At 43.5% G+C, this 18,933-nt stretch overlaps 1 protein-coding gene across 1 annotated transcript in view; it reads right to left on the bottom strand.

Moving 5' to 3' along the window:
- Positions 1-11,942: 11,942 nt before the first annotated feature.
- The window catches only part of GAD2 (glutamate decarboxylase 2), a 67,399-nt gene continuing 60,408 nt past the window's right edge, over positions 11,943-18,933 (bottom strand). The window contains exons 14-16 of the mRNA XM_057732047.1: positions 16,322-16,429; positions 15,895-15,984; positions 11,943-12,554 (exon numbers count right to left, since the gene is read on the bottom strand). Of these exons, the coding sequence (XP_057588030.1) occupies positions 12,381-12,554; positions 15,895-15,984; positions 16,322-16,429 (372 nt within the window). The 3' untranslated portion in view covers positions 11,943-12,380. The remainder of the gene's footprint in view (positions 12,555-15,894; positions 15,985-16,321; positions 16,430-18,933) is intronic.

Raw genomic sequence — 18,933 nt, 5'->3', positions numbered from 1 at the left:
CTCCCGGTATTAACCACACGTTAAGCTTCCAAGGGAGCTCAAGACAGTTGTCCACTGACACCAGGGGTCCTCAGCCTGGGCCGCCTATGAGAATCTCCCAGAAGGCTTGACCCTCCAGACCCTGGACCTGAGGGGCCAGACGTCACACCTCGGCAGGACTCTAAGCCCCCGGGGGCCTTGCGGGTGCGGACCAGCTGGAACCATTGACTCACAGAGCACACTTGGGACTTCAGAGCTTCCACCTCCCAGACTCGACACCGAAATATCCAATTGTCACCCAGCCTTCCCCCTGGGCCCCTGAGGGTCTGTGTGACCACAGTGTGACGTCATCCCCAGGGCAAGTGCTGAGCAATGGAGCTGGGTCCCCGGAAATCCACAGCTCCCGCTGCTCTTGGAGGGAGGGTCCCAGGCTCCAGCAAGTGCCAGTCGCCAGGTCCCCAGGCTCCTGCTCCCCACCAGCAGCTCCCAGAGGCGCTGCGCTCCCAGTCCCCGGCACAGAGCCCGGCCCCAGGATGGAGCAGCTCGGTCAAGGGTGGCACAGTGGAGCGAGGGCGCACTCAGTCTCCCAGCTGTGAGCACCCACGGTGGAGTGATGCCCCCCAGTCACCACCACGCCCTCCACCACCAGTGTAATGAGGGACGACACTACGCTCCCATTTGGATTTTAGAAACATGCAATGCACAGGGGAGAAAGTGGTGCTGTTCCCTTTGGGGGTGGACAAGCCTCCTGTGGGCTGCCTGTGCACCCCCGGTGTACATCAAATGATGATAGTGTACCCCTCAGGGTGGTCATGCACACCTTGGGATGGACATGTCCCAGTAGGGGTGGATGTACTCATTCAGTGTGGATGTGCACCACTTGGGGTACCCATGAACCCCCTAGTGTACATCAAATGATGATGATGTACCCCTTAGGGTGCACATGTACCCCTTGCGGTGGACTGCACCCCTTGGGGTACATCAAATGCCCCTGTGTGTGGGAGGGGGTGGGGGCGGGTGCCCTTTGGCGGTACACAGTTTTGTATACGCATTTTGTATCCAAAGTTCCTTTGTGGACACACAGTATGTACACAGTTGTGTATATATCATGTACCCAAAGTTCCTTTTGGTACATGTTACATACATAGTTTTTTACATAGGTGCTGTCCCCCTTGGTGGGGGAGATGCTCTGGCTGATTCAAACAACTGTTGGATCACGTGACTCCCATATTTTTGAACCAGCCCCCTAAGTCACGTGATTCCCATTGATGAATTCAGCTCCATTAAATATCCTGATCCCCATTAAATCAATCATTCTTCTTAAATCTCCTGACGCCAGGGGGTGGGCTTTCCCCTGTGGGGGGTGCTTGCACTTCCTGGGGTTCAAGCCTCTGAGCCACCTGATAGATCTTTCAAGACTGTTTGAGGACAGGCATCCTCAGGGCCCTACTGAATAGCTGTGTAGGGGTGCAGGGCTCACCGCTGGGGGGCGATATTCAGCCCATGATGTGGACGGTACCTCTGGAAATAGGCAGAGATGTAAAAGCAGCTCTGGCATGAAGTCTCATTCATCTTTAAATTCTCTGTCCCTGGCAAACCAGAGATAGACAGGAAATCTTTGTTGAGTCAATCAGGAGTTTTGTTTAGTTTTGTTAAACAATGCTGTCACTCCTTTCTCTCACAAACATTTTTGCCCATTCAAGCAGGTTTCGACAGCACCACAGTCCTAATGGGAGATTTTAATCTCTCTCTCCCTCAAAAACAGACATACAAAGCTGAAAATACATGAATTTTAGCCTTCAAGCAAATATTTATTAGATGCCTATCGTGTTTCAGGAACTGCTCTTTATGCTCAAGATTAGAGCAAGGAAAAGAATAAGCAAAAATCCCTGGTATTGCAGTTATATTCCAGTGAACATAAAGGATTTAAATAGCAATTTTACAATTAGATCACATATACATGTATTTAAGTATCATACATAACACATACATCAACCTTGAAAATTTTGTGCATATATAAAATGATAATTTTATACCTACATATAATATGCATGTGCACATATATTGATATATGTGTATACATACTACATATGCACACACGTAGAAATTTGTATCCATATAAAAGTGACCATTAGTACTTATGTAGTTAATCATATACTTGGCTAGACAGTAAATGTCACTAAATTCTCTTATACAGGCTCGGTTTCTAACTATGGTTCACTGCAACTAGAAACTAACATGAGGATAGCCAAAAACAACTCATCACGTGAAAATTAAGAATACTATATATTCTTACACATCTTTCGATATAGAGCTATATATTTCCTGTGTAAAAGAAAAAGCAAAACTAAAATTATAGACAAGTCAACGACAATGAAAATGTATTAGTATTTATGGAAGAGGGGGAAAGTAATATGCAGAAGAAAATCTGTAGATGTCAATGCATTTAATAGAAAAGGTCAAGACAGTGTGAAAGTAGGGAGGCCAGTTAGAAGGTGATTATTGCCATGGGTGCGAGGGGGCAGCTTCCTCCAGCCCACGCCTGAGACTGATGCAGGCAGAACGAGATTCTTCCTAAGCGGTGTGGGATCTGGGAGACGCAGCCTCGTTGACTCTGTTCCTGGCTTCCTTCCACGCTCACGTGAGTCACTGCTTTGCAGCAAAGGCAGCTGTGGTGGCATCTGTCCGCCTGGGGTTCTGTCTCAGGTGGCTGCCGCTCGCCAGCTAATAGGTGATTATCTGTTCTGCCCCTGGTGGGCCCCTCTCTAAATCAAATCCAATCAAGTCCTTATAAACGAGTTTACTGGAATGAAAGCTGCTCCCAGTGTGCTCCAACCAACCCCTGGCTCTTTTTGCAGAAATGCCTGATTTCAGCGGATGTTTTGTTTAAACAAAGAAACGCCAAATCGAAACCCCCTTAGTTGATAGGAAGAGCTACCCGGGCTAGTAAACAACCATGTTTGTAATGAATATGTGAATCTGGTTGACTTGCCCCAAGCGGTTCCATCAGGAGGTGATTCTAATAACCCAGGCAGGAAGGGCGGCCACAGCACAGAGTTGGGAAAATAAGAGAACAGTCACTGGCCACTTCCTATTGCCAAGGGCCTTACGGGTACTCTCTCAACGAAGCCTTTCAATCCCCCACAGTATGTATCACTAACCCATTATTACAGATGAGGAAAAGACATTCAGAATTTATCCGAGAAAGGACAATATATTACTGAGGAACAGGGAATTTTGTCATTAGTTTGGAAGAATGGAAGGGGCTTGTGACATTTTGGAATATCTGCTTCAGAGTCAGGGTGAGTGTAAGACAGAAGAATTCAGCCAGGCCTGGCCCCTTCCTCCATCCCTGGATTCCCTCAGTGATCATTGCTGTAATTACTAGGTTAACGGTGTCCGTGGGTTGAAGAACTTCATGCAGTGGATTTACTCCTAGATGGAATCATCTCGCGATAAATTATTACAGCTTGTTGTGCCAGGAGCAGAGAGAATGGATCAATCCCGGAATTTAATTTCCCACCCATGCCTAACTAGAGATGTTCACTATGGACAGAGATGTTACCTGAAACTCCATCAACCCTTTTAAAAAAGTGAAGTGAACAAATGCTTTGTTTTTGCAACTTTAACAAGCACATACACAGCAAGAAGGAAACGCTTTTTTTTTTTTTTACTATTTGGCTGCTTAAGGAGGAATGGGAACCGTCTACTCTTTCCTGAACTTACACCAGCCTGAGCCCAGCCAGCTGTGGAGACACACAGTGAGGGATGGTCTCTCCTCTAGAATGTGTCTCAGCAGTACGGAAGGAACGGAGACCCTGTGCAACAATTTTTGGGGGGCCGCCCCACCAGGGCTTGCGGGACCTTAGTTCCCCAACTAGGGGTCTAACCTGGGCCATATGTACTGAGAGCATGTGTACCTAACCACTGGCCCTCCAGGGAAGTCCCGTAACTATTTAAGTAAAAATGAATACTTCAAACAAAGCAGAAAAATATAAATAACAAAAGCCTAAATCCCACTCTCTTCAGTGAATTTTCTAAACATGTAGATATGGTAATGGTACAGGTGTATTTGCGTGTGTTTGTGTATAACTTCTCATAAATGGAATCAAACTGTAAAAAAAAATGAATACTAAAGAAAATCCCTCTTCTTTACGGTCTTGATCTCCACCATGCTAAAATAGACACATAAGGAGAGAAAGAGAAGGCAGAAGCCTTAGCAGCAAGATTCCCTTTGGACCGACTAAAATCTGAATCGAAAGAAACTCTTGGAATCTCTCCTTTTCTCGAGTTTGTGTAACAGTTTTCTTGGCATTCACAAAGTTGCCACATTTAAATACATTAAAATTCCTCTTGAACGTCATTTCCTTGGCAACTGTGATAAGCTTTTCATTACTTTTTTCACAGCCAGGAGCCTCAGTTCTGACACTGTAACCAGGACCACAAACATTTTTTACAGAAATGGGAAACGGGACTCCAAGTATAGAAGCCCACTTTATTTGTGTTTGCATTTTTCTGTGCACGTGCTACAGGGCCAGGACTAAAGTCAGCAGATCCTGCCTGGGCAGGGGTGACCTGCAAGGCAGATCTTTTAGTGCTTCTTTGCTACTTGCTTTTTGAGGCATTGGAAACTCCTTAATGGCTTGGGGAGACCAAGTCACTCCTCCTTCTCGTGGTGTGCGGCCAATGATTCATTCACCTTGTATAAATGGAAGCTGGGAGGGCGTGGGGACGTGATGGTGTTAGCCATTCCAATGAAGCCAAAACTGACAGCACATGTGTCATTTGCTGTAACTCTGCTGGGTGCCTGTCTGAAGCAAGGATACTCCCTGGGGAAATGGGTTCAAACAGGTACTGGAGGATTCATTCTCACTGAGATAACCTCTTGCTCTTTGTTTCTCCTCAGCTACCCTGCCCAGTTCTTCTGGGTCTCTTGTCTGTGCAAAAGCGAAGGCTGAGTCTGTGGCTGAGGTCGCCTCAGTCCCCACCCCGCGGTCCTCAGGGATGACTCACAGAATGGCTTTCTACAGGGAGATGCTGGTGCCACGTCCTCTATGTGGTCAGGATGATCTTCCCTAGGTGAGCAAAGTGGGATGAAGGGCTTGCCTCGGAAGCCTGGTCCTTATAGGCAGCAGCCCAGAATCAAAATATAATGAACACACATGGAACAATCACTATGTTCCAAGCACTGGGTTCTCTTCTCATCTGAATCTTCGATATCATCCTAGGAGGTTAAGTACGATTTTTGTCCTCACTTTACAGATGAAGAACTGCTGTTCATAGAGGTTAAGTGGTTTACGCAGGGTCACAGAGCTAATCAGTAGCAGAGCTGGCATCTGAGGCCAGGCAGCGTCTCCAGCAGCTGCCTTGTTGGAGGAATGAAAATGTGAGGACACAGATCCAATCTCTCCCAGCAGGAGCCCAGGTTTCCAAGCCATCACATCACAAACCCAGCCCTTTAGGTCACTGAAGGGTACTGAAATTATAGTACTCACAGCATTCATAACACCTACTAACAGATTTGTGTTTATTTGGCCATGGTAGTCTCTGGGAAGGAAATTAATGGGACTCGATGCCTCAGTAGATGTCAAGGACAAGAAGGAATTTCCTTGGGACCCCTCTGGTTCCTTAATTAACACCTGTGGTGGTTTTATCGTAAACACTGGGCAGGTGATTTCAATGCTGGTTGGGTTAGCATGGGAATTAGAACCTCTTTACTATTACAGGTGAAAAAATATCAGGGGAGGTAGGGGAATGGAGACATCTTAAAAAAAATCTCATCTACTTTGGGGTAATGTTGTTTTTACAGTCAAAACCAATCTCTTTCGTCATTTAGTCTTAAAATACTCACATACCCGTGACATAGATATTTGGTAACTGCAGCTCATGGAAGGCCAGGAGAAAGAAACCTTCTCTGATGCCCTTTTGGGATGAAGAGGTTAAAGCAATAATAGCAGCTTCATTTCTCTCTTCTATGCATCTCCCTCCCTTTGCCTTACAGCAAACTTCCACTAAGAATTAACTGGGATGGTAAGAATAAAGAAAAGAACTGAATTTATTAAGTCATTTCTAATCAGAGTTTCCTTCAGATAAACAAGGACAGATGTTAAACCAGGTGCTTTTCCTAAATGGACATTTCAATATACGTTGTTGACAATTTTCAGTTTCCATGCGGTGGCGAATGGTATCAGATGTGTACATTTGTTTGAATCATGGACCGGGAAACGTTATGCGAAGTACAAGAAGAATTGCCATTCTAATCACTGGAGCCTGGGCAACACCTAGATGGTGAAAGAGCCTATAACTCACTCTCCTCTGAAGTCAACAGAGTGAAATGAAGAGATGACTTTGATATTTGAGTCACAACTTCTCCTCCATCTATCAAAGACTAATTTGGAGGTTCTTGTTTATTTGAAACATCTTAAAAGATCTTGGGTTCTAATATCGTTAAGTGGTTCCCTAGGGGAAAAAACATCTCATTATTTTGTATGGCCAGAGTGGAGTCAAAGATGGCACCTGTCTGGGTAAATTGCAATAAAAATGCAAGCAGTCAAGTATGAGGAGTCCAATGCCAAGAGGTGTTGGGATGTGTATGGACTTGAAAATGAAAATATTATTGGGGGACATAGTAGCTTCTCACAATATGTAGACCACATCACTATCCACGGTCTTCCAAAGCTTTCGGTCTGATTTACAAATATTCCAGTCAATTTAAATAGCATTTATTAAAATCTAAGTGCTCTGAAGTGGAGTTTGGGGGTGGGGAGAATCAGAAAGATTTCATGGCATTAGCGGTTCTCAGATTTGTGGCTTACAGAAAAAAATGCAATTAGCAGAGTTGCTAACTCTTTTGCCAAGTAAGATATCATTGCTATCATTGTAGAAATGACAGGGCACTGATGAACAAGAGCCACAGCGAAATGCACCAAGGACATAATCTGAGATGAGAGTTTGGCTTCAGCTGTGCAAAACCCCTTCCTTGCCCTGAACTTCTTATTTTGCTCCAAATTAGAGACGTCTTCCTTCTTCCTGGGTCCTCGGGCCAGAGTTTGCAAAACTTCACACAGGTGATCTTTCAGAGTCTTTGCAGGTCTCTAAGCCTGTGATCGGAAGACCTGTCTTTGCCCTCAAAGTAAAATGGAAAGACTAGGTTCACAGACAAGAAATGCCTGGAGAACAGTTTCAGGGCAACAGTCAAGGTTAGCTGAATTAATTAATGCATCTAAGGACCCTTCCAGGTTTACAAGCCTGTCATCTTAAGCCACCTTCCATCTACATTTTTCCTTGGAGATCAAGTAGTCCCACCCTGATTTCTCAGCTAAGGAAATGGGCTTGGCGGAGGGCACACCCCACACCAGGGGCAGATCCGGTGATGGTATCGACAGAGTGCCTTCTACTTGTAGGAGAGCATCAGAGACTGGAGAGTCTTGTCAGGGCATGTGTGTTGCTGGAGGGGGGCCAGGAAGGAGGGGTGATAACATAGAAGGATACGAAACAGACTTTGTATGATCGACATTGGGCGAGGAGAAGAAAACGCAGAAGACGATGTTTCCAGCCTCAACCTGTTACATACGAATACTGCTGACCAAGAGATGGTAGGGAATTCAGAGGACCGTTGAGTGTTGAAGGAGGCAGCAAGAGCCGATTTATAGAATTCATGTACAATTACCAGCGTTAGTAGAATAGCGAGATTTGTTGAACACCATTGGGTACAAACCACCATGCTAACTAACTGCTAACATTTTATTTAACCCACAGAAAAATCTGTGAAGATTACTGTTGTGACAGTGAAGATGCGAGGAGTTTCGGAAGATTCTTTCCAGTCCGAGAGAATAACGGGAACCAAGGCGGGACAGTCGAGCTGTTCCCTTTATTTGGCTGGTGTTCATTGGTTCCCCTATAAGCAATATTGAAATTATCCAGAAACTTCATCTCTATGTCCTCCCCCCTCCGTATGTCTGCGTGAAGTACTGTCTCTTCACTCCAGGCTAATACGTTTAAGGGCATCTCAAGCCCATAGGGCAGCCTGGAGCTGATAGGGCAAATCAGGATACACTTCACCAATTCAATCTTCGTGGTGGTCTAGCTTTAACCTGCCTAAACTTCTTAACCTCTAAGAGCATGGAAGGAAAGCCCCCAAACATGTGATACCTCCCAGAATCACGACACACAGAGGTCCAGAAATAAACTCGACACAATGGAAATAAACTTGACACAATGGAAATAAACTCGACACAATGGAAAATATACAACAGCCCACAGGTAGCCCACACATAGCCCACATATATACAGGGTTGCATTGTGCCCTGGAATTGTATACTGTATGTCCCAGCTGTCCTGAAAGGTGTGGAGGGCCTCACTGGGTTTCCTGGGCAACAGGCCATGGGCCGTGGGTTTTGCTTTAGAACTGAGAATCCGGGAAATGAGATATTTGATATTATTATGGCGCTATTATTATTATTACTACTACTATTACCATTTTAGCTGTGATCATTGTATTGAGGACTTTTTAAAAAGGACTCTATCTTTTACAGATTCATACGAAAATTATTTGGTGTTGGGGAGGATGTGGGGGGGCGGGATGGATGAAACAAGATTCAGGCTCTGAATTAGTAACTTTTGAAGCTGGGTGAAGCCTTCATGAGAGGTTAATATACTTATTTTCTATACTTCTGCATGTACATGAAATTTTCCATAATGAAACATATTTTTAAAAAAGACCGGGTCTGATTGAAGGAGAAATGACAGTGGTGAAACAATATCCTTCAGAAGCGATTGCAAAAGTAAGAGCTTTTTTTTCCCAACAAAGACTCAAAGACGCTCTGAGCTCCGTGACCAGTGAAGGGCCTTTTTTTGCAGGTAATTCACTAGAAAGGAGCCCCGCCGCATGGCAAAGCCAGAAATAAGCATCTGAAGCCTGAGCTGTGTCCACATGTGCACATTTATTTGGATTTAGAGAGACGACACATAAAGTACTTTGATCATACACGAGTTTCTATTTGGTAAGAAGAACAGGTTGCCACGTGTTTATAGCTTTTATTGTTTTCTGTCTTTACTAATGGAGTGATGCTGGGGAGATGTCTTTCAGAAACACCGATTGGGAGGGGAGTATTTTGGCACAAGTAACTAATCAATACACAGCGTTTGCACTTAGCATTTGAAAACAGGAGGGCACATGCAAGATGATACCCACTGTTAGGTTCCTGGGTTCCTTGTCCTGCTGCTATATTTACACCTGTGCTTTCTTGGTCCCTATTCTGAGGAGTAGAACCTACTCCAAATCTTAGCAGGGACAGTGCCTGCAATGCTGGCTGTTTGTGACACCCTATATCGTTTCCCTCTGTTCTCAGAGACACTGAAGTAGCGTTCCCCTTGCATTTTGCGAAATCAGTCAGTTCTCAAAGGAGATTTCTCAGTAGCGAGTGGAGCCAAGGGCATTCCCTGTGAGAGCTGAGGTGGAGGGCGTATCGTTTAGCAGAGAGAGGGCGAGAGAGTTACGGGCATAGATGCGAATGTGGTTCTCAGAATATCAGTACGGCTACCACACAGGAAAAGACACGTCAATAATATATTGTACAAGCTTTTACAGCAACACATGTTGATTTGCAACACTGTAAGTTCAGATCTAAAGTGCACAACCCCCATCTGAGGTGACAAGACAGTACTGGCAGTATAATAAAGGCAGCACAGTTACACAATTGATTTCCTTTTCTTTCCTCACATCCTTGAGACACTCCAGGAAGTCAATACCATTTATGTGTCTCCGATGAAGACATACCACACTTTTCTTTAAGTATTTAAAAATAATAAACACAATATTGCTGTCTAAATGAAAATGGCCACATCAATTGTGATTAAAGCTAAAACCAAACTTCGCTAATATTTGTAAAGAATGGTCCCATATAAAGGCCTTTGGCACTGGGAATTTGGGCTAAAGTTCATAACAATCTCCCTCCCTTCCTTCCTTCCCTCCCTCCCTCTCTTCCTCTTGAGTAGATTACAAACCTACTTTAAGGAATATTTATTAAACTACCGGGACTTATCAGGCTCTTATTTACCTCCTTCCCTGGGTTATGGTTGGTGGCATTTCACAGCATAGGATTGAGCAAGGCTCCCAGCAAACTCAGGGAAGATCCTGAAAGGGTCAGGGGGTCGGGGAAACAAGCTATGGTTAAAAGCGCTTTTGCTGGGATTTCAAACACAGGCACTAATGCTCCTCCTTCAAGTTCCGTCATACCATCAAGTGGCAAGGCAGCTGCTTCTGATAGAGAATTTGTACCCCTAGGCAGAAGCATCCTGGAGTAGAGAGGGGGTCTGTCCAGATCAGGGCACTGGGCTCCACTGTCTCCTCCAAGCAAGATGGTGGGTTTGATAATTAGCATCTCTGCCTCTGAGATGGGGCCTTTTGGCCTGAGGCTCAGGATAGGTAGGCAGTTGTGGCTTATTCTCAACAGCCAATTTCTAGAAAGGAAAGGAATGCTTGGCCATTAGACCCAGCCTAGAATGGGAGGCTTATTCCTTCATGAAATTCTGAGGCACAGATAATGCATTTTCTTTTAATAGTCATAGAGAATCCATTTGCTTCCTAGATAGAGAGGGCCCAAAGCCATGTTCATCTCAAGAATCTTTTTTGTATATAACCTGGGAGAGAGATGTAGGAGCAAGCTCAGGAAGCCTTTGGGTGTTGGATCCCACGGTCACACTAGAGGAGTTTTCTATCTGATGAAGGACAGGGTCCTCTTTCTTCCCTCATACACTTATCTTCCTGACCACTGCTCTGACTGGTCCATACAGAAAGGATGAAGTTGCTAAATGTGTATCCATTGTCTGCGTATATGGGCCTGCAGTCCACCACTAGCACGTGGAATCTGACAGTCTGTGCCCCGCAAATATCTATGGGAGCTCTCATTAGCTCACGTCTCTCCATCAGGTCTGCAGGGGTGGAAGGATGCTTTTAAAATATTATTTTGAATTCTAAGGAGCAGAAGATCTCTACGTAGTCTGGTCACTTTGGATCTTGATGGGAGACAGATGATAAAAGAGAGTCTTAGGACACTGTCTCAAAATCCTGGGTGAGGAGCTCATTTCCTGAGAGGAAAATAACCACTCATGGAGCAGAAATTAACTGGGATCCCAGTGATGGGGGGCTTAGCAGGAAAGACTTTTGTGGGTCAGTATGGGAGGGAGTGGGAATAAGCAGTGACCCGGGAGGGACAGGACTCCTCCCTGGGCAGGGGCACTGTGGCATTCAGGATGATGACATCATTCTCACACAGAGATTGAAGGCCAAGTTTAATATTCTGGTCTCGCCACATCTGGAGTGTGTTTCTTTCTTCATTGCTCGGGCTGATTAGATTTTATTTTTATTTTCTCTAATGAATCCAAATGACTTAATAAAAGAATACTGTTTGGGAAGATATCTCAAGAACCAGCATCAACTTTCTGTTCAAAACAGGCTGAGGAAGCAGAATAGAGATGATTACCCTAATTTAGTCTGAGATGAAGCTTGGCTGTCATGCCTACAGAGCAGGTCTGCTAAGGTCCAATGGGTGAAAAACTTAAACGGGAAGAGACGCTTATTGTCGAGCTGACCAATCATTCTAAAGAACCTGCAGTATCCTTTTGTGTCTGTTTTGTAATACTAACTCCAGAGATGTGATAAACCGTAAATGAACAGAAAGAAGTCATCATACCTTTTAAGAATTTTGTGGGCCTACGTTTCCAAATAACTTTGCTAAGTGTTTTATTGTGCCTCCGTTAAAAGAAAGAGAAAAAAAAAAAAATCTGGCTTAGTTTTTATATCTGCCCCTGCAGTTTTTATAACCCATATAAAATAAAAATCTATATGTTACAAAATAGGATTTCTTTTTAATATATATATTTTCCTTTTGTAAAATTATATGCATTTAAATACATTTGAAATGTTGCTATAGGTAAATTAGAAATTTTTTTCTAATACTATGAAAAAGGCAAGAGTTGTTTTTTTTTTATTGTCAACCTACATTTTATATTTACTTTATCCTTTTCACTGCACCCCAGAGAACCTTTTATGATTCGGGGGCAATTTGGCACTGTTCAACCCTACTACTCTGAAGTGAAAATAAATTTTGATTTGCACACTATATTAAAAGTAAGGGAAGTATTTATAACAATTTTAAGCTTTTCCTTATTGATTAGAACACAGCCTTTTGTCACTAATTATTAGAGAGGTATTCTAAACTTACGAAAGGATTTTTAAAAGGAGCAATGTTGGTTTGTTTTTGATTTTTAAACTGTACTCTACTTTGACACCACGATATAGAAATAGAGTTACTTTGGAACAAACTACAAATACATTTACACAGTTTGTGACAACTTAATTGTCTACCTAGAGAACTGAAACAGCTTAGTGAGCTAGGTAATTATAAATCTCGCCCAAGGCGTTCTATTTCTTCAATCAGGAAGTCAATGTCTTGGTGAGTTGCTGCAGGGTTTGAGATGACCATGCGGAAGAAATTGACCTTGTCTCCCAAGGGCTGGTAGCTCACCATTGTGGTCCCATGCTCCATCATTCTGGCTTTAATCACTGGAGCCACCTGCGGGAGAGAGCAGACCACAGCAGTGACTGTTTCTCCCAGGGACTCTTCCTTTCATCAGAGAACCCAAAACCAAGCAGCATTTTTAGTTTTTAACTGAACAATCAGAACCATCTTTGTTTTCCCTTGAAGGAATTGCCTTCCACTTTTCTTGGAATCAGAGGGCTGAAGCAGTTTAACACATCCAAGATCTCGAAGATGTTAAAAGGAATCATCAGTGGTAGGCTATGAACGTCTTGACACCTTGACGTTCTGCCAAGTATTTTAGAAGACCAGGACGAATCTGATGTTGGTTCCAAGGCTAAAGAGTTTAGTGATACAACATTTAGGGATTTTTCTCCCCTCAGTAAAGATAAAACCATTGGAAGTAAGACATATTTCAAAGACTGGTTACCAAGATGTAAGCCTCACTATCAAGTGATATGTAAAAATAAGCAGACTTTTGAGATCCTGAAGTTATTTTCTTTCTTGCGACCCTAAAGCTTCCTAGTTTCTTTTTATTCTCTTTTGCATTACCTCAGTTTATAAGATGTTTTGAAATATATTTCCTAATAATGATGAAGAATCAGCTGAGGCAAAAAGCTGCACTGACAAGGATTTAACCTTACGAATTGGATCACAGACAAGATTGAACACATTTATGCCAGGCAGATGAGTATAGCCCTTGGTCCCCTATTGTGTATGAAATTAAGTTCAAACTCTTTAGTTCAGCATAAATGCCTTTTGTCACCAGCTCTGAGGACTCATTTCCCAGTGCTCACCCAAATGAATCTGCAACTCTGACAAGACCTACTTATTCAATATCCCTTGAATGTACCATATATATATATATATATTTTTTTTTTGCTGCCCCACACGGCATGTGGGAATTTTAGTTCTCCGATCAGGGATCGAACCTACACTGCCTGCATTGGAAGCTCGGAGTCTTAACTACTGGACCACCAGGGAAGTTCAGCCTCACTTATTTTTATCCCCTCACACTGAGGACCAGTCTCACCATGTCACACTTATTCTCTTTGCTTAGAATACCTTTTCTCTTCCAGTTTGCATCCTACACAGACTTCAAGGCTCTGCCACAGTCCTATACCCCCTAGGAAGCCTTTCCTGACTTTTGTAGTCCGTTAGCATATTTTCTCCATGTTGTAAGTATTGATACCTAATGGTTATCCATAGATTCAGTCTATATTCTAATTTCCTATTGTCCCCCTCACTTATGAGAAAATACACTTCATCTTTTTACTTCAACTGTAAGCTCCTGGAGGGCAGGGACAGTGTCTTTCTCTTCTTTTATCAGCACAGCAGTGTGTGCACACGGAGGGCTCCCTGAGTCCTTATTGAACATAAAGAGTGGCATAAGAGGAACAGCTCCCAGGACGAAGCATACATTTTAAATTATGTCCAACTCTATGCAGGATCTGTCCACATATTTTACCACTTGGGTCTGTAAATATGACATTGATCTTTTAGGTTTGTTCCCACAAATACTTAACCAGGAATATAGATGTCAGGGAAGCTTTAGACTTATGTTAGATCTTCATAGTCAGCAACTCAGTTCAGTATGGGAACTATGCCTTCTATCACAGTTCTATGCATCTTAAATGAAGGATAGATTCAAATGGAATGGTGTCATGAACACGCAACTTCTGAATATCAACACTTACATAATCATTGGTTTGCAATGAGGTTTTAATCCCCAAAGTACTCAGTGTGAAAAATCAACATGATTCCCATTAGGACCAATTTTTTGTAAGTTACCAAAGCCAAAGCCAGACTTGACCTTCATGTTCCTTTCACTTTCACTTCACACTCTGAACCTAATTTCCTCACCTAAAAATGAATGTGGATGATGATGCCAACACTGAGATTTTCTGAGTCTAGATGAACAAGTTCTTCCATCCCTTTCTGCTCCCTCCTTATTCCACAGGAGGTAATTATAAAGAGGAATGTTTCTGTTGGGTTGATCCTCTTTCACCCAAAGGATTAATGATATATGCAGGGCATCAGGCTCATCCCAGGGAATAAATATAAAAAAGAATTTAAATATTTCAATACTGGGATTAAGTCCTGAAAATGGATCTACTAGAATATTTTAGCCCAAGGACATGAAATATATCACTTTGTGCTGTGAGGCATCGTAAGTCAATATGTTCTTTGGAAAGAGAAATCCCAGACTAGAAAAGGAATTCCAAATCCATGTGTCTGCAGGAATTTAAGGGAAAAAAATCACATAACTATTCCTTAGTTTTATTTGTGCAATAAATCATGCTTGCTCTTTAGCACTGATGAAACAACAATAATGCTTTACTCAATGAATTAAACTCTGATTTCGTTTTCATGGGCAATCCAAGTAAGAGCACATAGGAATGGGATTAATTATTAAGGGTGATCAACGCCAATTTTTCAAATAAATGCAAATTGGAAGTCAAAAGACTAATGGTCACCGCCATCATCCCAAACAGATTTTGGCAGAAAGTAAGGTTGAAACCCCCCCAGTTCCTGAAGCTTGCTGGGCTGGCAGAAATCACAGCTGTCTAAGTACATATGGCTTCTCGTTGCTTCCAGAAAATGCTGACAAACTAAAATTAGCAAGAACATGGAACATCTATTTCATTGCATAATCACTAATTGCAAGTTAAGAAGGAAAATAAGATTCTGACTATTCTGATGAGTATATAGCACTTTAATTTTGTTCTAGACTCTTTTGGGGGGTGGTCACATCCTTGGTTTTGCTGAATAAAGTCAGTAGGAAAAGAGGAGAGGCATGTTGAAGAATTCACTAAGGCTTAATGAAGAAGAGCTCTTTGGGGATGCCTTAAGAGTTTCAGGGTACCATTTTCTCCCTTGTACCATTAGCTTTTTAAATCCTTTAGAAAACAACAACTAGGGAACTCTTCCATAATGTAAATCCACTTTTGTTTCCTCCAAAGAGGGCTCAGATTAAAGCATCATGAAATAATCTCACAAAGATATCACAGAAATGTATTTTTCACTATGTGTTATAAAACTTTTCTGTTTTTACATCTTGGAAGGCCAAAATTTTGAAAAATGAAAAAGCAGAATAACTATAAATAAGATATTTGAGAATATTAAAATCTCACCAATTACATTTAATAACACAGGCTTTCAAAAGAGTCACTTTATATATGAGGCCAATCTACTTCTTTATCAATGTACTTCTTGCACATTCTAAAATTTTCATTTCTAATTCTGAATTGCTGAATTGACCAAGGCTGAGGATGGATTTCTGCTAAAGACATGCACATCTGTCCTAAGGATGACATGCATGTGAAAGGCCCACTATACACATGGAGGTAGAGATCAGAGGCGCTCACGTCCTTACCTTGGAGAGGCGGCTCATCCTCTCTTCACTGTTGTCTAGGACACGCAAACTCGGAGGGATATACCAGAAGCAGACGTTTGTGTGCTGAGGCTACCAAGAGGAAAGTAAGATTCACGCTCCGCCCAAACTGGCAAGTTTGCAAATTCCAAGGACATTTCACATCTATTCTGCAGCTTCCAGATACAATCCTGCTTTTACATTTGTAATCAGGCATATCTTTGGAGCGCCTGACTTTCACACCATCGTACAGTTATTTTTTCGTGAGTTTGATTTTTACTTCGGCTCTGAATGGCTACCCCCTCACCCCTGCTTCTCCTTTGTAACAGTCCCACTTACCTAGACAGTACATTCTTAACGTCAAAAAATACCAGAGATAAGAACTGGAGTGGACTACACTTTGGGGGATTGTAGAAATCCGAATACATACCTTTCCATCAAACACCATTTCATAACCTTCTCGGTTTTTGATGATATTGTATAAATACTCCGCCAGCTCCAAACACTTATCAATGTGTGCTTCAAACCCCGTGGTCCCCTAAGTGAGAGAAGAAGAAAGGTTAGCAGGCTGAGAAAGGTGGGCGAGCCGTCAGGGGAGATGTCGGGACGAATCTCTCTGGGCACTGGTGGTCTTTCTGCCCCGTAGGTCTCAGTTCTGCGCCCGCCCTTTCCTGACACAAGACTGTGTCGCTAGAGGCTTTTCTGGCAATTAGTTCCCCTTTAATGCTCTCCCCGTCAGGTGCTTTTGTTCCCTTTCATGTCACCACAGCTCTCCACGGCACAATCCCTTTTTCCCAAGCCTCCATTCCCCAGGCAATTATTTTGATTACTCGAGGGGAAAATTTGCCTCTGCCACTCAGAGGAGTAATTATGGAAGTCATTAATAACAGGAGGGCTGGCTATTCTTTTCCTGTGGGTAAGAAGCATCGTCAGAGATCCCCCCACACACCCCCCAGGATGCCTGCTTAGTCGCTGCCCATCAGGTAAATTCACCATTTCCAGACCTCACTTTTGTTCACCAGTGTACCCCCATTATGGAATAAGTAGGGTAGGTGCTCAATGAATATTGGTTGGACAAACGAATGAATGACTCTTAAGGGGCACACAGATGCTTTGTTAACCTATCATTTTGCAAAGCTTATTAGACTTCTCCCTTGGGGATAAATGTCTCATCTGTCTGAAAAGGGTGAACATTATCGGAGGTCTTTTAGTTTCAAGCTCTTGGAAGTCCAGGATCTGGACTTGGAAAAAACAACACAACAGCCTTGGACTGGAACTATTTAACTGACAACAGGACACAGTAGGGAATTACTTTTCAACATGGCTTTACTCCTAACTCCTTTGGTATCTGTGGAGTGCTAAGGGCATATGCTTAGAGAAACAGCTAATGCTCATCCCGGGAACTCTTAGAACAGGCCTCCCAGTGACTCATACAACCTGACATCTAGAGGAAGCAACTGTATACAGATAAGATGGGCCCACTTTGCTGTTAACACACAGTCTTATCATCTCAGCTAAAAGCGGGACCTGGCAGAGCCAGTGACTTGTAACATCTGAAACATGTTTAAGAATAACCTGCATTAGGGGAACGGGTTCGATCCCTGGTCTTGGAAGATCCCACGTGCTGTGGAGTCACTAAGCCCGTGTGTCACAACTCCTGAGCCTGCATGCTGCAACTACGGAAACCCATGTGCCTAGATCCTGTGCTCCGCAACAAGAGAAGCCACCTCAATGAGAAGTCTGTGCAACACAACAAAGAGCTGCTCTCACTCCCAGCAACTAAAGAAAGGCCGCGCACAGCAACAAAGACCCAACACGGCCAAAAAAAATTAATAATAATAATAATACAAGAACAAGCGGCATTAAAGAGATCTAATAGGTTCAGAAACTAATTTCTTTGGAGACTGCTACCCTTGCTGGCTGGTTCCTGATAACTCCAAGGACTGAGCCGATGCCTTGGATGCCCGTTCGGGCCAGCGCTCCATGAGTCTGTGAGTACCAAGGATTTAGGATTGGTTTGGACCGACCTGGCAGTTTGAGTCCACATGGCATGGAGCTTAGGTAAGAGGAAGGGGATGGCATCGTTCTCCAAACTGGATCCTTTGGACCAGCCTAGAGTTGGGTTTTAACCCGCGTGGAGCTGTTCCAGGATAGTCCAGGACCAGTACGACTCTGACCTTGTCTAGCCGTATGACCTTGGCTAACCTCTCTGGTCACACGGGAATGCCAATGCTTGTCTGACTTCCCACACAGAGACGTGGTGAGGTGAAATGAACACTCTGAAAATGAGTGTGATTGTATCACAAAGGGAGTGGGGTTACCACAAACGGGGTGGGAGCCCTCCTGCCTTTGCTAGTCTGGGACTTCACTCTGGAGAGGCTCAGGAGTCATCCGGCCGCCCCCTTCAGAGGAAGGCTAGAGGGCTACAGGGCAAGTGACACGGGAACGCTGATATGCCCTTAGAAGCCTGGGGCTCCTCCTTTCAAATGGGGTATTTATGGGAATAAGACCCATATTTTAGTTTCAAGGTTTTGCAGGTTTTTAGGAGATTCTCCAAAACTCATTTATTTATCTAATGCTTGTTGAATCGTTATATAACCACACAGTTCTTCTGGTGAGAATGACAAAGGCACATGGAAAACCTTATCAGGCATTGCATCCCCGTGACCCGAGTTGCTGTGAAGGAAGCTGCAAGCTCAGAAGAGCACTTCTGGGAGGAAGGCAGGATCCCAGTGTCCAGGCTGCGCTGAAGGAGCTTTGGGGGAAGGATGTTTTACTTCTCCCTCACCCCACACACCTAGCTAGGATGGGTTTAGATGGACCCACTCATTCCCTCTTATCTGGATGGTAGCACCCTAATTCTCCTTCAGTCAACTGAGAAGCTCCACTAGCTCAGAATACGCCCTTTAGCCCCTGCCTGACCTTCTTCCTGGGATGTCTTTTTCCCAGCTCTGCTGATGGAAGTCCTACACATTCTACCCATCATGTTCACGACCATCTTGAGGGTCACCTCTTGAGAAATCATTCATGGCTCTCAAACTA

The sequence above is a fragment of the Hippopotamus amphibius genome, chromosome 4, assembly GCF_030028045.1.
Source record: "Hippopotamus amphibius kiboko isolate mHipAmp2 chromosome 4, mHipAmp2.hap2, whole genome shotgun sequence".
Taxonomy (NCBI): domain Eukaryota; kingdom Metazoa; phylum Chordata; class Mammalia; order Artiodactyla; family Hippopotamidae; genus Hippopotamus; species Hippopotamus amphibius.
Note: the sequence above shows the minus strand (reverse complement) of the source record. Positions and strands in the feature narration are given on the sequence as shown.